At 42.2% G+C, this 18,001-nt stretch overlaps 2 protein-coding genes across 2 annotated transcripts in view; both read right to left on the bottom strand.

Annotated features, from left to right (window-relative positions):
* Positions 1-45: 45 nt before the first annotated feature.
* On the bottom strand, positions 46-4,364 carry lyrm2 (LYR motif containing 2). The gene is made up of 3 exons (XM_071534988.1): positions 4,288-4,364; positions 3,072-3,212; positions 46-2,587 (listed from the first exon to the last, which is right to left on the bottom strand). Exons 1-3 carry the CDS (start codon positions 4,333-4,335, stop codon positions 2,507-2,509), a joined length of 270 nt encoding a protein of 89 aa, XP_071391089.1. The 5' UTR covers positions 4,336-4,364; the 3' UTR covers positions 46-2,506.
* Positions 4,365-4,499: 135 nt separating this feature from the next.
* The window catches only part of LOC139657235 (midasin-like), a 30,275-nt gene continuing 16,773 nt past the window's right edge, over positions 4,500-18,001 (bottom strand). The window contains exons 27-46 of the mRNA XM_071535000.1: positions 17,752-17,913; positions 16,925-17,062; positions 16,515-16,650; positions 16,155-16,327; positions 15,599-15,733; positions 15,255-15,393; positions 14,652-14,968; positions 14,277-14,435; positions 13,731-13,832; positions 13,425-13,623; positions 12,786-12,953; positions 12,482-12,639; positions 11,881-11,970; positions 10,991-11,106; positions 9,988-10,162; positions 9,094-9,167; positions 8,553-8,667; positions 7,877-7,943; positions 5,822-5,964; positions 4,500-5,739 (exon numbers count right to left, since the gene is read on the bottom strand). Coding sequence (XP_071391101.1) covers positions 5,554-5,739; positions 5,822-5,964; positions 7,877-7,943; positions 8,553-8,667; positions 9,094-9,167; positions 9,988-10,162; positions 10,991-11,106; positions 11,881-11,970; positions 12,482-12,639; positions 12,786-12,953; positions 13,425-13,623; positions 13,731-13,832; positions 14,277-14,435; positions 14,652-14,968; positions 15,255-15,393; positions 15,599-15,733; positions 16,155-16,327; positions 16,515-16,650; positions 16,925-17,062; positions 17,752-17,913 — 2,952 coding nt within the window. The 3' untranslated portion in view covers positions 4,500-5,553. The remainder of the gene's footprint in view (positions 5,740-5,821; positions 5,965-7,876; positions 7,944-8,552; positions 8,668-9,093; positions 9,168-9,987; positions 10,163-10,990; positions 11,107-11,880; positions 11,971-12,481; positions 12,640-12,785; positions 12,954-13,424; positions 13,624-13,730; positions 13,833-14,276; positions 14,436-14,651; positions 14,969-15,254; positions 15,394-15,598; positions 15,734-16,154; positions 16,328-16,514; positions 16,651-16,924; positions 17,063-17,751; positions 17,914-18,001) is intronic.

The following is an 18,001-nucleotide window of genomic DNA, read 5'->3' as shown; positions in this document are numbered from 1 at the left end:
TGGATATATGCGTTATGTAATCTCTCAATGTGCGTTTTATGTGCTACCAAGAATGAACACAGAAACTTCATGTGAAACATTTACATATATTGGGCACAGTAACTGCAAAAAAAAAATGTTTTGAAGTCAGCCATGTTGGAGAAAATAACAGCATAATAAGCTTTTTTATTGTTATCTGCATGCTGGAATTCAGCCTTGTGACTTAAAAGGGCAACCTTATGTGAATGTGGCCAAACTGACACTGTATTTAAGCCCCTATTGATGTTTTTTTTTTTTTTTGTGTATCAATTTTTTTATTTTCCTTGGAGGGTAGGAATCAATAATACAAGCGTAAGCAAAATCCCTTCACAGCCTCAGAAAACATTTGAAACTTTAATTCCACTGTCATATTTTGTCAATCCTTACATCAGTTCCATCATTCCTCTGACTTCCATGATTTCTACAGGTGCTAACAGTAGTTTAATATCCCAATGGATAGTTACATCAGCTCCTGTGTATTGGTAAATGTGTGAGTGGAATAAAATGTTAACATTCCACTGAAATAAATAGCAGTGGGTGGGGGAACTCCACTCTGCTTATAGATTGGGCTTTTGACAGAAAAAGTAAAAAATAAATAAATTCTATAATGTTAAGCATGTGCACACTTCAAGAAGCAGCATTACCCAGTTAGCCAGGTAATGAGACCTTAATGACTTAACTGGATTTGACATTCAATGTGTGTGTGCTGACAGTGGCAGGGCGATGCGGCCCGGACAACCGTCTATCTAAACCATATCACTTAATAGCTGAACATTATTTGCATCAACTGCGAATATCACAATATGTGTAATGACAGTGGGGGTCTGTAACTATGTAAAATGTGTCTGTGTACTCGGTGTAAACCACATTTTTTTTCCAATTCCAAAACTCTTCAAGACATGGGAATAAGCAATTTTATATTCCATACTTTCCAAACAGAGATAACCGAAACAGATTCCCTCTACGTATGTCTTGATGTGCGTCTAAAGTGATGATCTTTCACTACAAACAAACACTAAACAAGCCATTTCATGATTATTTTAAGGTCATTTGACAACCGGAATAATCTAGTTTCCCAGAATACCCCCCTCTCCCTCGCCACCATCTTCTTCAGCTGTGTTCCCAAGTCAGAAAAATCAACTGTCAAATCATTTTGCATGAAGAAAACGCAGAGTTGTGTGTCGCAGTATTACTATCCAGTGTACATGTTATGTAGCGACTGCCTGCTCCGTACATGTTGGAGGTTAGTTGTGTATGGATGACTCTGTTGATATGAATAATGCACTCTGTGTAATGATGCCAGACAATGTATTTTGTAAAAAAAAAAAAAGATCCTAAACATTTCTGTGTTTTGTAATCATTACTTCCCATTTAATAGATAAATTAATATACAAACAATTGTTAGTGGCAAATGGGCACATTTACCCTCACAATTAAGTTGACGCAGTAATTTATTCATAAAACAGCAGTTTTCTTTATCATGAAATGGGATCAAGACGTGTTGTGAAAGCCTCAGGGTCCCCAGCCAAATGAGGACTAGTTCAACTGCACCGTTACTTCATTAACTAGAAATTAGCACAATGAGTGAATGTATAAGAACTATTTGGATCAGAGGTTTCCCTCTCTCCAGTTATTTAGAGTGTAGATAAACATCAAAGAACATCTCAGATAGGGCTCCTTTGGACAAGATATTTATCAAATGGTCTGTGGTCTAAAGTGAATCGATTTGGAGTCCTTGACATGAAAATGTTTGGGAAGCCCTGCCCTAATGCCACGTTCACATCATGTCAGATTTACTGTAAATACCAGCTGATGACAGGGAAACCCATTTACATTAGCCTCCTAGTCTTAGTAGGAAAGTAGGATGTGTGAATTTTTTGTCGACTCTGATATCTCAATCTTGGTGTCACAAATTGTAGAAAATGTGTCAACACAGGCAGCAAATCAACTGATATTGGCAGTTCCAAGATACAAAAAAATCGTAATTTATCAGTTATATTCACAGTAATATAGTGAACTCTACTTATGAAAAGCGAGCAGTATTTGGTGCTGCAGTTAGGTTTTTCTGTTGATTTTAAAGTCATAAATAAAAATGTGGGCGTTCCAACAAGTTAAACATGAAAGTTTCAAAGTTGTAGCAACAAGAAGTAATCCCTTCTTCTGCTTATTCCAGTATGATGTGAACGCAGCATAAGAGTTGCCTCAACATTGCTGCTTTAATCACACAGGCACATCTCATAGCCAGGCAGTAAGCAATAAATTCATGACACTTTGTTGCCTGTTGCCAGTGTGTATTGCTCTTCAAATGTTTCCCCAAAAAATTGCCATGCACATCACTACCTTAAGAGGTCTTTACAAAGCACAAACCCCGTCCAGCAGCCATGTGAAGTCCTCACTGAGAAGCAATCCAGAACAATCCACAGGCTGTAGCAGTGTAAAGTCAATGTAAGCTCACACAATCCTACTGACTCCCAGCAGCTGAGAGGCTTTAACTCTTGGCCAATGCGAGAGACTGCTGAAGCTCCTCCAGATGGTTGTTTGCTTGTGTGATCATCATGCGGATGGCATCCTGGGGGATAGTTGAGAGAGTAAATGTCAGTAGTGAACAGAAAGGATGCTGGGAAAATACACAATCACTCAAATTGCAGACAGGGTCTATAGACAAATTCCCTACACAAAATTCCACATGCAAGATTTTAAGTTTTCAATATAATGTATGCTGATTGTGGCTGGGCAATATGGTCTTTAATTAGGAAATATGAATGAAGATTAGTCATTAAAACAACAAACTATTTCTCCACACTTTTTAAGCGATTCTCAAAGTTTTCAAGACCTGGAAATGATCAAATTTATTTTTCCAAACTTTAAGACTTTCCAGACCTGGGTAGGAACCGTGAGCAAGGAAAGACCTTGTAAACTCCATTTCTACTGTGTTAAACAAAAACTCTTCATTGAAATTAATATTGATGAAGGGCAGTTCTAGGTGAGCAGGGCCACCCACTGGCTTTTCAATGGGAAGGGAAACATATATACACATAATATGCAATATTTACCTGGTCTGTGGCGTTCTTATTCCTCTTGAACTCGTCCCTTGCCCAGTCCCTGAGGTATTTCCTGTCTCCCTCGTCTGGTACCTGTCGAATGGCCCTCAGCATATTTCTGTAAATTCCCAAAACCCTCTGCCTCTGGAGGAACTGATGAAGAAAATCAGCAAGTCAGACTGAAGATATATGCCATGGCAAATGTAGCAGCAAGGGGGGAAGCGAGCTTTGTAGATCCACTGAACACTCATAAAAATGAGAAATAGGTTGTGCGTGAAGTCTCACAGAATATTTGAGGTTACCAATTTGTTTCCTCATGACACAGTGGGTAAATATGTAAGAAGATACTGAATTTGTAGAACACTCTATTCAAAGGGGTTTTAATTGACCTGGTATTCTTTAATTGAACTGAATTTATCAAGTTACAACATGGAATTAGCTAGAAGTCACTAATCTCCATCACACCTTTAGCCTAGCTAACTAACGTTACAGATCATATTCTGGATAAATGGCTTGATACATGACAGCTCTGCAGCCATCTTTGCCCTGGACATAGCTAAATAGTTGTGAATGCTTAGGATGGAGGTTAGCTAAGAAAGCTAACCCCATACTAGTTCAGTAAACTAGTTAACAACAACGTAACCTGAATCCTTATAGACCTGAATGAGCTGCACTGTGAAGCTAGGGACAGACAGACTGTATTTCTGACGATGGATGATTTCAAAATCTAAAACAGATAGCTAGTCCTGGTCCTCAATTCTGATTGGCTGGGACAAGTTCGAAGTCGTTGTAAAAAACACCGATAATCACACGTCGATGACCCAGCGATGACCGCATCACTGCTGAATTAATACGCTAACCGAAAATCACCACTATTTACATTATGTGTCGCATAGCAACCGCTTTGGTTAACAAGAACTGTATCGCTTGGCGGAAAAATTGGGATTAATCATTAGGCCTATTAAAATTATCGATTGACAATAAAATATCTATGATTTATGGTCTTTCGTTTTGAATACATTGGTGTTACCGCCGTTTTATAACGGCAATTGACGTCGTTGTGCTTATAAAACCCCTCGTGGGTTATTGGTTAAGTTAGCATACATGGCTAATGCTACACAGTTGCAGCTACACTAGTGTTCAGTACAAGAGCGATTTCAGCAACCATCACCTGTAACCGGCAGACTGTTATCCTCCCATTGTTCGCCTTACCCACTGATATATTTACCTGTTTTAAAGAAAACGCTGCCGGTGGTAACCTTGAAATTGCCATCATCCTGACTGACACAACTTCCAAAGCGGATGTTGTGATGGAAGCTTGTTAGCGGCTGACAACACCGGGTAAATATTGAGTATTTTCGGCCCCCTGGTGGACTGGAGGACCACACAACCAGCTTGTATAATCTCTGCACAAACAGAAGAAGACCTTTGAAACTGTTTATTGTCAGGATCATTCGTGTCATGGTATGGTTTAATAGATGGGTGGCATGAAGAAACAACCTCTTAAATATAACCGATGCCTGCTTACATTTATGTCCACATTACAAAACACATAGGTGATTAACATTTCAATGCACAATCATAAACACCTTGAGTCTACTCCTAACGGACACAGTGATGAGCTCCTAGCTCTCTTTCTGCAGATGTGTAAGTCACACACAGTATGGTTGTAAAATGAACACAGCAGATATGTGTCTTTAAACCACAAAAATTGGTTATTGGAGCATATATCAAAATTGGAATCCGTAGTCCCTGTGCTTCAAAGTGCATAAGAACTGAATTTCTAAAAATCCTGACCTTTACAGAGCTGGGACCGCGCCTCTAACCGCTCATCGCAGCGGCTGATTTAGGTGTGAAGTGAGATGCAATACCGTTTTCCTCTCCAAGGCACATTTTTTTTGAGTTCCTCTAAATGTCGATCAAGACCATACCAACATGCTACTGTTATGCCATGACATTGTGAGGGGTTCTTTTACACAAACGCAATGCCACAACTCTGTCCCGTCAGCTCCGTACATCGGTTGTTGTGTTCACATTGAAGATGGATGATTTGATGATCTTCGTAACACTGACTAAAACATCCACACAAACGTGAGAGGGGGGTTATAGTACAAGGGGGGACAAGAGGTATTTTACTGACTCTTCACTGAGGTGTTTCACACGCAAGGGAATCACATTTTTGTTTCTATCATTTCTCAGAGACGTGCAAGTTAAAGCAATCCTTGTTACATTACAAAAGAAACTTCGAGAATTCCCCTGATGACAAAGACAAAACAGCAAAGGTTGCTATCAAACTCTACAGAGTCTACTAAAATTAGAGTAAAAATAAGAAAATAAAGGCACATGTACAGCGGCAAATCCGTCTTTTTTTGAGTCCATGTTTTTTTTTTTCTTGGAGTTCTGGCCGAGAGGCTAGCAGCAGAGTGGCGTTGTGCAGTTGGTTGCTGCCCCTCCCTCCTCCCTTTTATTTTTTAAAAAATGGCTTCTCATTGGTCTACTGGTCGGCTGCCGTGACAAGTTCAAACCACTGCCTCAGTGCGTCGCTCAGGGTCTCCGGCAAGGCGTTGACGTCCCGCAGGATGACGTAGAAGGGGAAGGGGAACTCCTCCATGTACGAGCGGATCTCCGGCAGCTCCCCCGGCCCTTTGAATATGGGCACCTTGATGTCCAGGATGGAGTCCTGCGGCGGGGTCGACAAGCTCAGTGAGATTTTTGGCGTAGGAGAAATTGGAAAAATTCAGTCAGATTTTGTCTTCCCTTACCCGTGAGTTGGGGTTGTCTAGCACCACGAAGATGACGAACACGTTGGCAGTGCGGGCCGCCTGCACGGCTGCCGTCACCCGCTCCTTCCCCTCCAGGAAAAGCCCCCGGCCGTCGGACACGATGAGCAGCAGCTGGGCCGTCTCTGTGGAGGGAAGAGGTCAGAGGTCAGGGAGGAAGGAGTGGAGGTTAATACTGGTATGAGCGGGAAGTTACGATAATGTGAAACCGGTTATGTGGGACCAGCAGGCTTGTTTTCAGTGTTGAAAAGTATGAATATGAATGTTTACATGTTTACTGGATGTCTGGCACTCTCACACCTCACTATTGAATGGACCAGAAGTTCCCATCTGATCAATACTAGCTAGGGCTGGGCGATATGGACCACCATCTCGGTATTTTTAGGCTGAATGGCGATACACGATATATATCTCGGTATTTTTTAAGAAGTGGGCTAAATGTTCAGTTGTAAGTAGGCCTGGGCGATATGAACACAATCAAATATCACAATATTTTTGACCAAATACCTCAATATCAACAATATTGTAGGGATGACTATTGGTGCTTTCACAAAATATTTACAAAATGAGATTTTTGATAAATAATCATCAGTAATGTGGATATATTGACTAAGTGGGTAAAGGCAAATAATGGAACAGCTAGAACAGTCTGGTAAGTTCAGAAAATGACATCACTTTACTGTAATGCAGCCTTTAAAACCAGGAAAAGACACTTATGCCATATCACGATATTACGATATCCAAAATCTAAGACGATATCTAATCTCATATCACGATATCGATATAATATCGATATATTGCCCAGCCCTAATACTAGCAAATGCTTCCATTAACTGAGGCAGTAGTTTTCCGTCTTATCACTTCACCTTTAAATCTGTGCAGAGATCAGCCTCCACTGGGCTGCTCCAGTGCTTCTGGGTCAGTGTTTACAGGCAGCCCGGTGGCTCAGCAGCCTCAGAGGGAGGCTTTGTATCCCGGCTCCATGAAGAGGAAATGTTAGCTGCACCGGGGGCTTTGCAGCCGTGACAATGACTTGCTTTAGACTCAGAAGACTTGGCTCTGGTCCTGGGACTGCCTAGTCTCCTGGTGCCACACTAAAGGCTTGTTTGTTGGACATCAGATACAATCTGGGCATGGACTCCATTTACTCAATGGCACAGAGGTGAATGCAATCAGCAGGCATTCATGAAAGCATCTGTCGCCAAAGCGGGAGCTAACTTTATTTTTCCAAGCAGCCACAGTGGCTGGCAAGTCCCAAAATCCACCAGCTGCTTTCAGCATTTTACCAGCCTGCTAGATGTTTAGACTAAAAGAGGCCCTCCAGACGCTGGATGGATATCTGCCAGTGTGTCTGGTAGACAATCCTACCAGCTACAGACAAAACTCACCAGCACTCTGAATTTCCCACCCTGTCTCTGCTGTATTCATTGACTTGTTCACGGTGTGTGCATCTGACAGGTGACACAGTGTATTTCAGCCTAATGAGTGCCACTGGTGCCTGTCATGCAGCTGACAGTATGATGCCACCATATATGTCTTTAAGTGTAGTATATAGAATAAGTGGAAAAAATGCCATTTGACTTTAGGCCAGTTTATGGTCTCCTTGTCAGTTTCTGTTGGAATCTCTCCAACAGAAACTGGAGGCAAACATGTAGGAAAATGTATTATCTAAAGAAGCCATGTTTTTTTTAGCACTTGTGTGTGTGTGTGTGTGTGTGTGTGTGTGTGTGTGCACTTGCCAGCACTTAGTTAATGTTGTGGTGTGGTGGATTTAGTGTTTCAGGGGTGGTGAACATGTAAGGAGGCGTTAATACAGAGTTTGTGACATGCAGTGTTGTTTTCAGAGCCTTTGCAGAACTAAGTTGCCCAAACAAAAAAAATGCATAGTAGCAAAGGTGATGAACACCTATTCTATTTTCCAAATCTCTTAAAAAGATGCTGATTTTATGGTCATGTTCCAATCTTTTTTTCCCCAGTGACCTGTAGACAGGTACAGCAGTGTGAGAGCAGAACACATTATGCAGCGTGACACTTTACCTGAGTTTGTGGATCCTGGCATCTGCTGTCGGGCCGCTACAAACATTTTGGCTGACGTTTCCAAAAACTGCAGGAGAGAGGCAAAACGGGAGTGTCAGTCTCTGACAAGAACAGGTGCACTTTAACTCGGCCATGCTGCCTCTCCAGCTGAACTGAACTGAATGGTTACTACTAGACAAGAAGCAAAGTGGAGTGGAAACATACCCGCCCCCCCTTTTTCAGAGGCCTGGGTTGTGGAAGAAAATTTCCCCATTAATTTTCCCAGCAGACATTTCAGAAACTCTTGATATAAAACTTTAAAGCTTTGAACCAAATCGACCTGCAACCAGCTGAATCATGAGCTTATACAAGAAAGCATGTGTAAGGTTTTTAAGAGGGAACTCATTCCATACAGAATTGCGAGTGATGACATCAACATCTTTCCTTCATTTTCAGCAGCGATCACAATCTGATAGCTTATGGTAAGTCTACCTTACATCATTAAAACGGATGGAAAAAATGAATGGGAAATTTATTTCTGCAACCCGAAGTTTCAGCTCAATGTTAACTGCATTACGGCCACAGATGGGAGCTGGGACATCAGGTGAAAGTGAAGGACAATGGACAAGGGAGTAGTGTTTGGACTTTGGCTGGAGGAGCAGTGGAAAGCAGAGTTTTGTAGGATGAGGATTCCCACCTGTGCTATTCTGGTCTTCTTCTGCTGGAACTGGCAGAGCCTCAGGATCCGAGCGCCCGACTCGTCGTTGAACTGCTGCTGGAACGGGTGGAGCAGCTGCACCGTCTCGCCAAAACTGATGAAGTGACCAGATGTAACATACATGTTAGCTTTTCATCAAGGACATGTTATATAGATAGTACAGTAGAGGCAAATGCACATTTTCAAAGACACATACACACCACTGCATGTATGTAGTTTGTTGTTTGCATACCATTGTCTATCAGGTTGTGCTTTATTGTTATTTCGTTTCTGTTATCAAATTCCGTTGTCTTTGCTTGTCAGCTTGTTTTTAGTTACTTTGTTTTTGTTTTAAAGTGAGATTTGTTTTACCAGCTCCTTGGGTCATTCTCATCTCTGCACAAATCTTAATTTTTTTCTCTCGTCTTTCTGTTTAACTTTGCATTTTATCCCTTCTTTACATTGTTATTGCATCTGTGCTTTATCGAAAAAGCATGGTCTAGTGTAAAAGCATGGTTTTTCTGTAAGTGAATGGTCTTACCTGCACACAGACACCTGACCGACCTCCAGCAGAGTCAGAGCGTTGACGATAACAGACAGGGACTCAAACGCCAGCTGCACCACACAGGAGACACAATGACTTCATTAGTGAGACATTCACTGAACCCTGGTTTGTATAAATTCAAATATTTATTATGGATTTTCTCTCTGCAAGGAGCATCAACATCTCCCCATTTGCACCGATGTGGGAAATTAAACCCACCACCCAAAATTTGACCATGGCTAGCAAAAATATCCATTCTACCAGCCACTTTGGATAACTTCTACAATCAACCATCATTTGGATATTCTATTCCATTCATAAATCTAGTTAGCAGGTAAAATAGTGGAAGAGGCTGGTTTTGTGTTTTACTTTTGGGATTTACCAGCCTGACTGAAATTATAGTTTTCTGGCTCGATCACCATTATACATCCAAGAGTGTGGAAATAGAAAACCTCATGTGTAAGTCATGCTTAATGGCTCCCTCGAAGGAATTCTTAACTGAAATGACAATAACACCATTTGATTCTTATTTGGAAAGAAAGAAATTGCAGCCAATTGTTTTTGGATTGTAGTCAAGCCACAGAAAGAGCCATGCTGCTTGCCAATTTGTTCAATTGCCAGCTTAGAAAAGCAACTTGATTTCTGTTTTCCTGAGAAATTAATCATTGTATTGACTCTAAAAACATTACACATACACAGACAAACAGTACAAATACGGACAATGTGAACGCATGATCTCCATCTATTTCAATTATTGGGGTCATGGGAATTCTCTGACCTCAACATGGTTGCCTGCACAAAAAGGCTGGGAAACTCTGGCCTGTGGCACTTCATCTAAGAGAAACGGGACCAGGTCTATGGGACATCCCAGTTCACACAAGGCTAACTGACCTGTTTGGAGTGGTTGTCCACCATGCTGGAGGAGTCATCGACGGCCAGACAGATCTGGTAGTCTCTCTTACTGGGCTTGGTTCTCCTCAGCCAGATCTTGTCTTTGCGGAACTGGCTGGCGATGTATGGGATGACCTTCCTCATGTTGAGACGCTTCCCTGTGCGGTAATCACCTCTGTGGAGCGGAGGAAGGTTACAAATCACACGCTCAGTTAACTACTAATGTAACTCATTTATCTTGTGAGGTACAGCTGAGTGCAACTGGCAATACTGAAATAATCATAATCACAGTAAAGAACATCCTAAAAGGCAATATTCCTTTTACACAACAGTTACGATGAAATGTGTACAGTCTGAAAAGCTTTCTCCTAAGTAGTGCACATACATACGAATAAGCAAGGCAACTGTAAACATGGCATCCCCCACTAATGATGCAATCCCACTCTGGGCCAATCAGAAACAAAAATGTCATCTTGTTTTGACCTGTAATTATAGCGCCACCCTTGGGCAAATCGGTGTAATTTTGAAAAAGCCAGAACAGAGTTTGTCTGATAAATAATCTTCCCAGGTTTTGTCAAAATCTGAGATATTGTGTGTATAATTCTGTATAAATGGACATATGAACAAATAATGTAGCACCTTGGTCTAATCTGTGTAATTTCGAAAACACGAGACTGGAGAATTGAGATGCAAAATTTTCACAAATTTGGCCAAAATCTGATCCGTGGACAAACAGACGAATGAACGAACAAAGGCACAGATAAACAAATGAGTGAACAAACAAACAAACAAAACAAAAACAGGAGAAAGCAGGAAGGATCACAAATTCGCTCCCACTTGGCATAGCAACCAATAAATCCCAGCTATCCCTTTCTTTATGGGAATTATCAGTGTGACTCGGAACACATCTTTGGCCAATCAGATTGTACGATACACGGTTTCACCCACTTCACACGGCACACTTCACACCAGCTATCAGGTTTTACAGTGAGGCGGTACTGACTTGAGCTTGGCGGCCTGAGTCGGCTCCAGGATGAGGCGGAGCTGCTCACACAGCTGCTGGGAGAGAGCCGAGGTCAGCGTCTGGTACTGGAGCCACATGGCTGCTGCTGCGCTCTCCTGCACCGCGGGCAAGACGACAAACACAAGTTAGACATCCACACATTAAACTGAAAGGGAAGTGGAAGATTTTAGAAAGCACTTATTTGATGTAATTCTGGATGAGGACCTATATTTCACAAGACACAATGGACTTCATTCCAAAACAGGGCTGCAACTAACGATTATTTTCATTGTTGATTAATCTATCGATTATTTTCTCGATTAAACGATTAGTTGTTTGGTCTATAAAATGTCAGAAAATGGTGAAAAATGTCGATCAGTGTTTCCCAAAGCCCAAGATGACGTCCTCAAATGTCTTGTTTTGTCCACAACCCAAAGATATTCAGTTTACTGTCATAGAGGAGTAAAGAAACCAGAAAATATTCATATTTAAGAAGCTGGAATCAGAGAATTTGACTTATTTTTCTTAAAAAATTACTCAAACCGATTAATCAATTATCAAAATAGTTGGTGATTAATTTAATACGGATTAATTGTTGCAGCTCTATTCCAAAATGCTATATATCCATTTCCATAAATAAATCACTGAATATTTCAACAATATTGCCTAACACTGCCTACTCAAAAATGTTAATATTTTGGTGGCAAAGAAGTAGCTAGTAAATATGTTTCTTTAATGAGTTTTGCATTCATGCCAGAAATCATTTTGTTAGAGTAGATGTCACTTTTCCCAAATGATGGAACAAAACTCATCTTATATATTTGAGCATTGACTGAAGTGTCCCTTTAACTCATGTGGATTCACAAATCTGCACGGATCAGCAGCCTCACCTCCTCTTTAGCCCCTGGAGCCTGTTTCTGCCAGGCTTCCAGCTGGAGCTCCATCTCCCTTCTGATCTCCTCTGGGTCCTGCACTGGTTTCTGCAGACACACACACACACACACACACACACAGGTTAGTTCTGTCTACAGCAGGGATAAGGTTTAGCAACTGGGACAAAGCCGGTGTGGATAACAAAATGCAACATGAGTGACAAAAATCTCAGGGTATAAAAATGAATCACAAATTACAGATTTACAAAGCCTCAAATAATTGTCTGAGTATTGCCGCCTTGACGGCAGTATGCATGCTGTTTTCTGCACATCAGGTTCAGATTTATTTACATTATAGACATTTAGCTGGCACTCTTACTTAGGCCAAAATACAACAGTAACATTACAACAGTAGAATGAGTCTGAAGTCTTGGATTTCCAACAATACAAGCAGCCAAAACTAATGAGTATAAGAGTCAGAGCCACAGTTCCTGCCAGTAGCTGTAACTTAATATTCCTGTGACCCAAGAATGACTGTGTAAGACAGAGAAGTACTAAGGAAATAATGGTCTTTATTCTGTTTCTCTGTTTGTTGGTTGTGTTGTTAGTGGTTGTGTACCTGCAGTGTGTCCAGCAGCAGCTCTGGAACAGTGTGAACTGTGGACTCCGTGCTTCTCTCCGGTCGCTCTTCATCTTTGGGACGCTGCCGGTCCTTCGACCTCTCCTCCTCCTCCTCCTCTCCCTGCCTCTGGGCCTCCATCTCTCCACTGTCCAGACCTGCACCAGGATAACAAGTCAGCGTGTCTGCAGGCTTCAGAAAGCCACATTTATCACTATTTGGCTATTTCACTTAAATTTTTATTTTTTCAAGGTTTAAAGATCTGTGGATACTCTGGAAACAGTTTTCATTCATAAAGGCACACCTTTGTGGGAGGCCTTAGTCGAGTCCAGCTGCTCTGGCTTCAGCTCCTGGCCCTCAACGGCCTGGAGGTCCTCTTCCTGGTCTTCTGTTTCCATGGCGACATCCTCATCGTCTTGGTCCTGGTCCTGTTGAGGCCCTGCTGGTTTCTGCTGGTCTGCACTGGCAACATCTGTAAAACAGCAAGACCAGTAAATATCACATCCATCCATCCATCTAAAAGCTCAATTACAGTACTGCTTCAATGAATCTGTGAATAGCAATGCAGTTAGAATACAAAAGTTCAAGTAATAATTTTGATATAAATAAATGTCTCTTTTGCTACTCTCTATCATTTTATATATCAGTTTTCATTTGCCGTTCTAAACACCCGCACTGTTTGATTGACAGGTGATCTCTAGGAAGTGCAGTGCAGAAACACCACAGAAACGAGCGCTTAGCACCAAAAATGTATTCGATACATTTTTTAAAACTGAAACAAATCCATTGAATCCTGAAATCAGGTTCAGTCAGTCAGTTTTCTGGGCCTTATTAGAGGGAATTGGAGAAGAGGAGAAGCTGCTCATGTGCATAATCTCAAATCTTGCTTTAGAATTATCATTCGGAACAAAAACAACCGGATTCCCACGGTGCGTTTACTGACCGTAGGTCTGCGTGTCGTAGGCCGTCTCTCCCTGTTTGATGTGTTCGTACAGGTCCGCCTCCTGCTGGCCGTCGCTCTGCCTGTTGTCCTGCGTCTGATCCTTGCTGCTCTCGACCGTACGCAGACGCTTGTTGATGCGTTCGTTGTAGTCGCCCGTCGAACGCTCATTGTCCGCTTGACCAGGTTTCCTCTTGAAGCTCTGGAAGAAAAAAACGCCGAACAAAGCGATATGTTTAGATTCAAACCTGAGAAAACCAACAGGATGAATGTATCTTTTCAGCGCTATCCCAAAGAGGCCAAACGCACCTGAGTCTTGCTCTGAGTCCGTTTCTGTGAAGCCATTCTTGCCATCAGCTTGGACTCGTGGCCCTCTGACTGGCTGGCATCAGCTGCTCCGCTCCCATGCTCCTGGCAAAGACAGAAAAAAATGGGAAGATATTAGAATTTCTCTGTGTTTAGGAGGCAATTTGAGGGTGGATGACACAGAACGGAAATGGAAATATAAAGAATCCCTTTGGTTCTAGCCACTTTAAATGAGAACAGTGCAGAGACAGTAACAGTATCTCCCATCATCTTTGCTGAATTTGAACTAATTGCACTGTGAAATGTGTGTGTGAATGTGTACATATGACAGAGAGAGTGAATGTGGAGTAGAATTTGAAATATGAACCTAACCAAACCTCCCCAAAATATCTGTCTAAATCCAAGCTAAGTCCTTGAGGTGGCACTTTTTGTGAGCCCAAACTCATCCAAAGTTGCACATAATTTTCTAATGATAAAATACTAATAACACAGGATTTTTCAACAACATTTTTTTGGGGCAGAAAGAAGCTCTGCTGGTGGAGCTGATACCTCTTTAGCTTGGTCTCTCTCTGATGCTTCCCCTGCCAGCTCGACAGCAGTGTCGCTCTGGACGTTCTCCTCTCCGGTCTGACCGTCGGTGTTGTGCTCCTTCCTCTCTGCTGACTCTGGCTGCTCCTCATCCTCACCTTCCCCTTCCTCCTCCTCCTCCTGGAAGCACGGGACATCACAAGAGTGAAACAACAGGCAAAGAACAAAAACAGTTTGAACAATTTAGGTACAGAGAAAAATGATTATATCCAAAAGTCACTAATTGTTTGATGAGCGAAAATAATGAACTGGATCGTGACAAACACTTTAAGTTTTTAAAAGTGTTATCAGTGCATGAGTAGTGTAAAGTGATGTAGCACAAGGCCACATCCATACCTTGGGTTTCTGGCCTTTATCGTTTGGAATAACCAGATCCTCCTCTTTTCCTGCCTCTTGTCCTCTATCCTCCTTCTCCTCCTCCTCTTCCTCCCCCTCATCTTTCTCGGCAGACTCCTCGTCTCCCTCTGCTTTCTCTCCTCCTCCCTCCTCCTCTTCCTCTTCAGTCTTGGGCTCCTGGCCGTTCTCCTCTCCTGGCTGGTCGGGTTGGTCCTCCTCCATCCCCTCCGCTCCCTCCTCCTCCTCTCCGTCTTTCTCTCCACCCTCCTTCTCATCCAGGGCCATGGGCTTCTCATCTATGTCAAATGGATTCTCTTCTGAAGAGGGGAAAAAAATGCAACAAGAGATTTTAAAAGGCTGAAATTTTTCTCAGAGGAAAAGGTTTGCAGACAAGCAAATATTCTACTGTATATTCACACTCCCTGCTCGACAAATCAAGCAGCATATCAGAGATTTCTTACGCTTTATTTTTGGAACAATTTATAAAAGCTGTGCCCACATTTAGCACAATTTATACTCCAATCACGATATTCCACAAACAAAAATACTGATAACATGTTTGTCAGTATTGTGCAGCCCTGTGCTTTCAGCTCCGGCTCTCACCGTCTCCCTCCCCCTCGTCTCCAGCCTGGTCCTCCTCCTGGTCCAGGTTGAGATCCTCAGGAAGCTCCATGGCCTCAGGCTCGGCTCTCTGCTCCTGCTTCCCATGGTAGGGGTCCACTTCATTCTCATCAAACTCCCTCTGGGAAACAGGAATTAGCGCAGTTCAGACACGGCAAAGCCATAAAATAAGAAGAGATCTGTCAAAGCTTGGAAATTTGTTCCCTAATACTCATGCTCAACGACATTTAGAAATTTGAAAGAAAGTACAAATGTAAAGGAAGGAAGGAAGGAAGGAAGGATGGAGGTAACGATATCTGGTTTTTTTTCCCCAAATAAAAAATTACCTCATCCCCTTGTTCATGGATCTTTTCTTTCTCCTCAGCATCCATTTGTTCGTCTTTGTCCTGATTTTTCTTGTCATCTTTATTTGGATCTGCAGCATCCAAGTTGTCATCTTTGGCAACCAATTCAGATTCACCCTAAGAGAATAGGAAATTAAAGGCACATTTAAACCAATGACAGGTCTAAACAGTGATGATCTTTAAAACAGCAAACAAGAAATATTTGATGGGCAGATTTATAAAGATGTAAGGTGTTCCTCTACATTTTCCATTACAATTTTTTTTTAGTTATACTGATGGTGGCAAGGAAATATGACTATCTACCAGGCTGTATGGCTAAAGATTATTATAAGTAACTAATATCACAATATATTAAACGACAGTTATACAAACAATATACAATTATATAACATATGTAGTCATATAGATTGCAACGAAAAAGCTATCTTTTTTCCAGGGTTTTCCAGACTTTTTGCGGAATTCTCCAATCTTTTAAGACCTGGAAATGACCAAAGCCTTTTCCAGACTTTCCCGACCCACACAGGAACCCTGTCTGTACCTGGTCCATGCCCTGGCCGGACTCCTCCTCCTTGTCGCTTCCTTCCTGGTCATCATCATCCTCATCGTCTCCCCACATTCTCTCATCCAGAGTGTCCGTCTGGCCTTCGCCCAGGTCGCCCATCTTCTTATCCAGCTCCTCCTCATCCTCTTTATCCGACTCATCATCGTCACCTACAAATGATCAAGGAAGGAAAAATCAACAGCTTTGATGAGTAATCCCAGGAGCGGTTTCAAGTTAAATTCACATCATGTTTTAGGCTTTTACTGTAGCTGATGTTCTTATCCAAGGCCACGCCAAACCCTTTTTCACCCAGTCAAACCTCTAACCTCTAGGATACGTCCCCCCAGTTCAACCCACCTGGCTCCTGCTCATCCCCATCATGCATCTGGCCGTCAAAGTCCTCTGACATCTCGACGGCGTTGTCTTCCGCCTTGATGTCCCCCTTCTCCTGCTGCTCCTCCTTCTCCTGGCCCTCCTGGAAGGTGTCCTCCACCTACAGGAAGACAGCCGGGATACCTTCATGACAAATGCTGTTCAAATAGTATATCTTACATATTCTTGATATGCTGACTCCGTTAGCCTATAAGCAGGACTCATTAAAATTGGAAAGAAATCCAAGGCACTCTCTCTTGGAAAAATGTAAAATAAAAGACATCTGAAGCCGAGGCAACGTTCTTCCTCTGTGATATTTACAATCAATTCAACAATAGTGGTACAGCACAATAAGCAGAAAGAAGTTATCAATAAAATTCAAGTTGATTCATCACCTGATCTTCATTCTCTATCTTGTCACTGACGTCTTTGGTGCCCTCTCCCTCTCCTATGCCTCCGCCCTCGTAGTCGTGAAACTCTGTGGCTCCTTCTCCGTCTCCACCGGCCATCAGCTCCTGTGGCAGGCAGAAACCCTGAGGAGAAAGACAGACATTTTTTTAAGTATTCAAAATCATTCTAAGGCGTTTCAATTATTTGTAAGACATGTCTGCATTTGGAAATTTCTGTAAACAGTATATAATGGAGAATGATAGCATAGATGGTAGACAGAGTGACAGGATATGACATGTGCACCAACGGTGGAGAGCCAGGTTCAAATCCACAAAATTTTAAACACATGATAAAGCCTTTTAGCAATCAAACTGCCCCATTTGAGTTGTTTTTTTGTTGCGTTTTTGTTTTAGAATACAAGAAGAGGGTGGGGAATTAACATCAGCCAGCAGATGAATTATGGTAAATTGCTGTAGCTGATAAGTTTCTTTTCACTGTCAAAAAATAGTAGAACCCACAATAAAAGAGATGCAGACAATTGGCAATTATAAACTATGGAAAAATAGTCACACTAGATCTCTTCCTATAAAAGAACACACCCTGATGAAAGTAGTATAGCTGAAATGTTAGTGTGCAAAGTACATGTCAAAGCAAATGTAAGGAGTGTGCCACTAGTAATTTTTCTAGTTTCATTTCTCTACCAGTTGCTTTGGCAGGTAACCAACCATCATTTGGACGTCTTGTTCCATCCTAAAAATCAAACTCGTTGGTAAAATGGATGGTGAATTTTGGGATGCCCACATTTCTTGCCCTGGCTATATCGTCGCAGTACCTTCTGAGCGAGCTCGGTGAAGATGCTGGCCAGGACAGACAGCAGTTTCCCGGTGCTCCTGTGGGCTCCCAGGGACACAGCCAGGTAGTAGCGCACTAGGTCGGAGTAAACTCCCAGCATGGGCTCCAGACGCACCAGCAGCCTGCAGGCCTCGCTCAGCTCCTGAACACCCAGAGGAGAAACATGATGTCAAAGCCACAATGAAATGTGAACAGATTTGGAAACAAGGCATTAGGACAAAACCATGAAA

Source organism: Centroberyx affinis, unplaced genomic scaffold (genome assembly GCF_046629955.1).
Source record: "Centroberyx affinis isolate AG114_WGS23_722 - 3 ecotype Tasmania unplaced genomic scaffold, CSIRO-AGI_Caff_v1 ptg002643l_1, whole genome shotgun sequence".
Classification (NCBI taxonomy): Eukaryota; Metazoa; Chordata; class Actinopteri; order Beryciformes; family Berycidae; genus Centroberyx; species Centroberyx affinis.
Note: the sequence above shows the minus strand (reverse complement) of the source record. Positions and strands in the feature narration are given on the sequence as shown.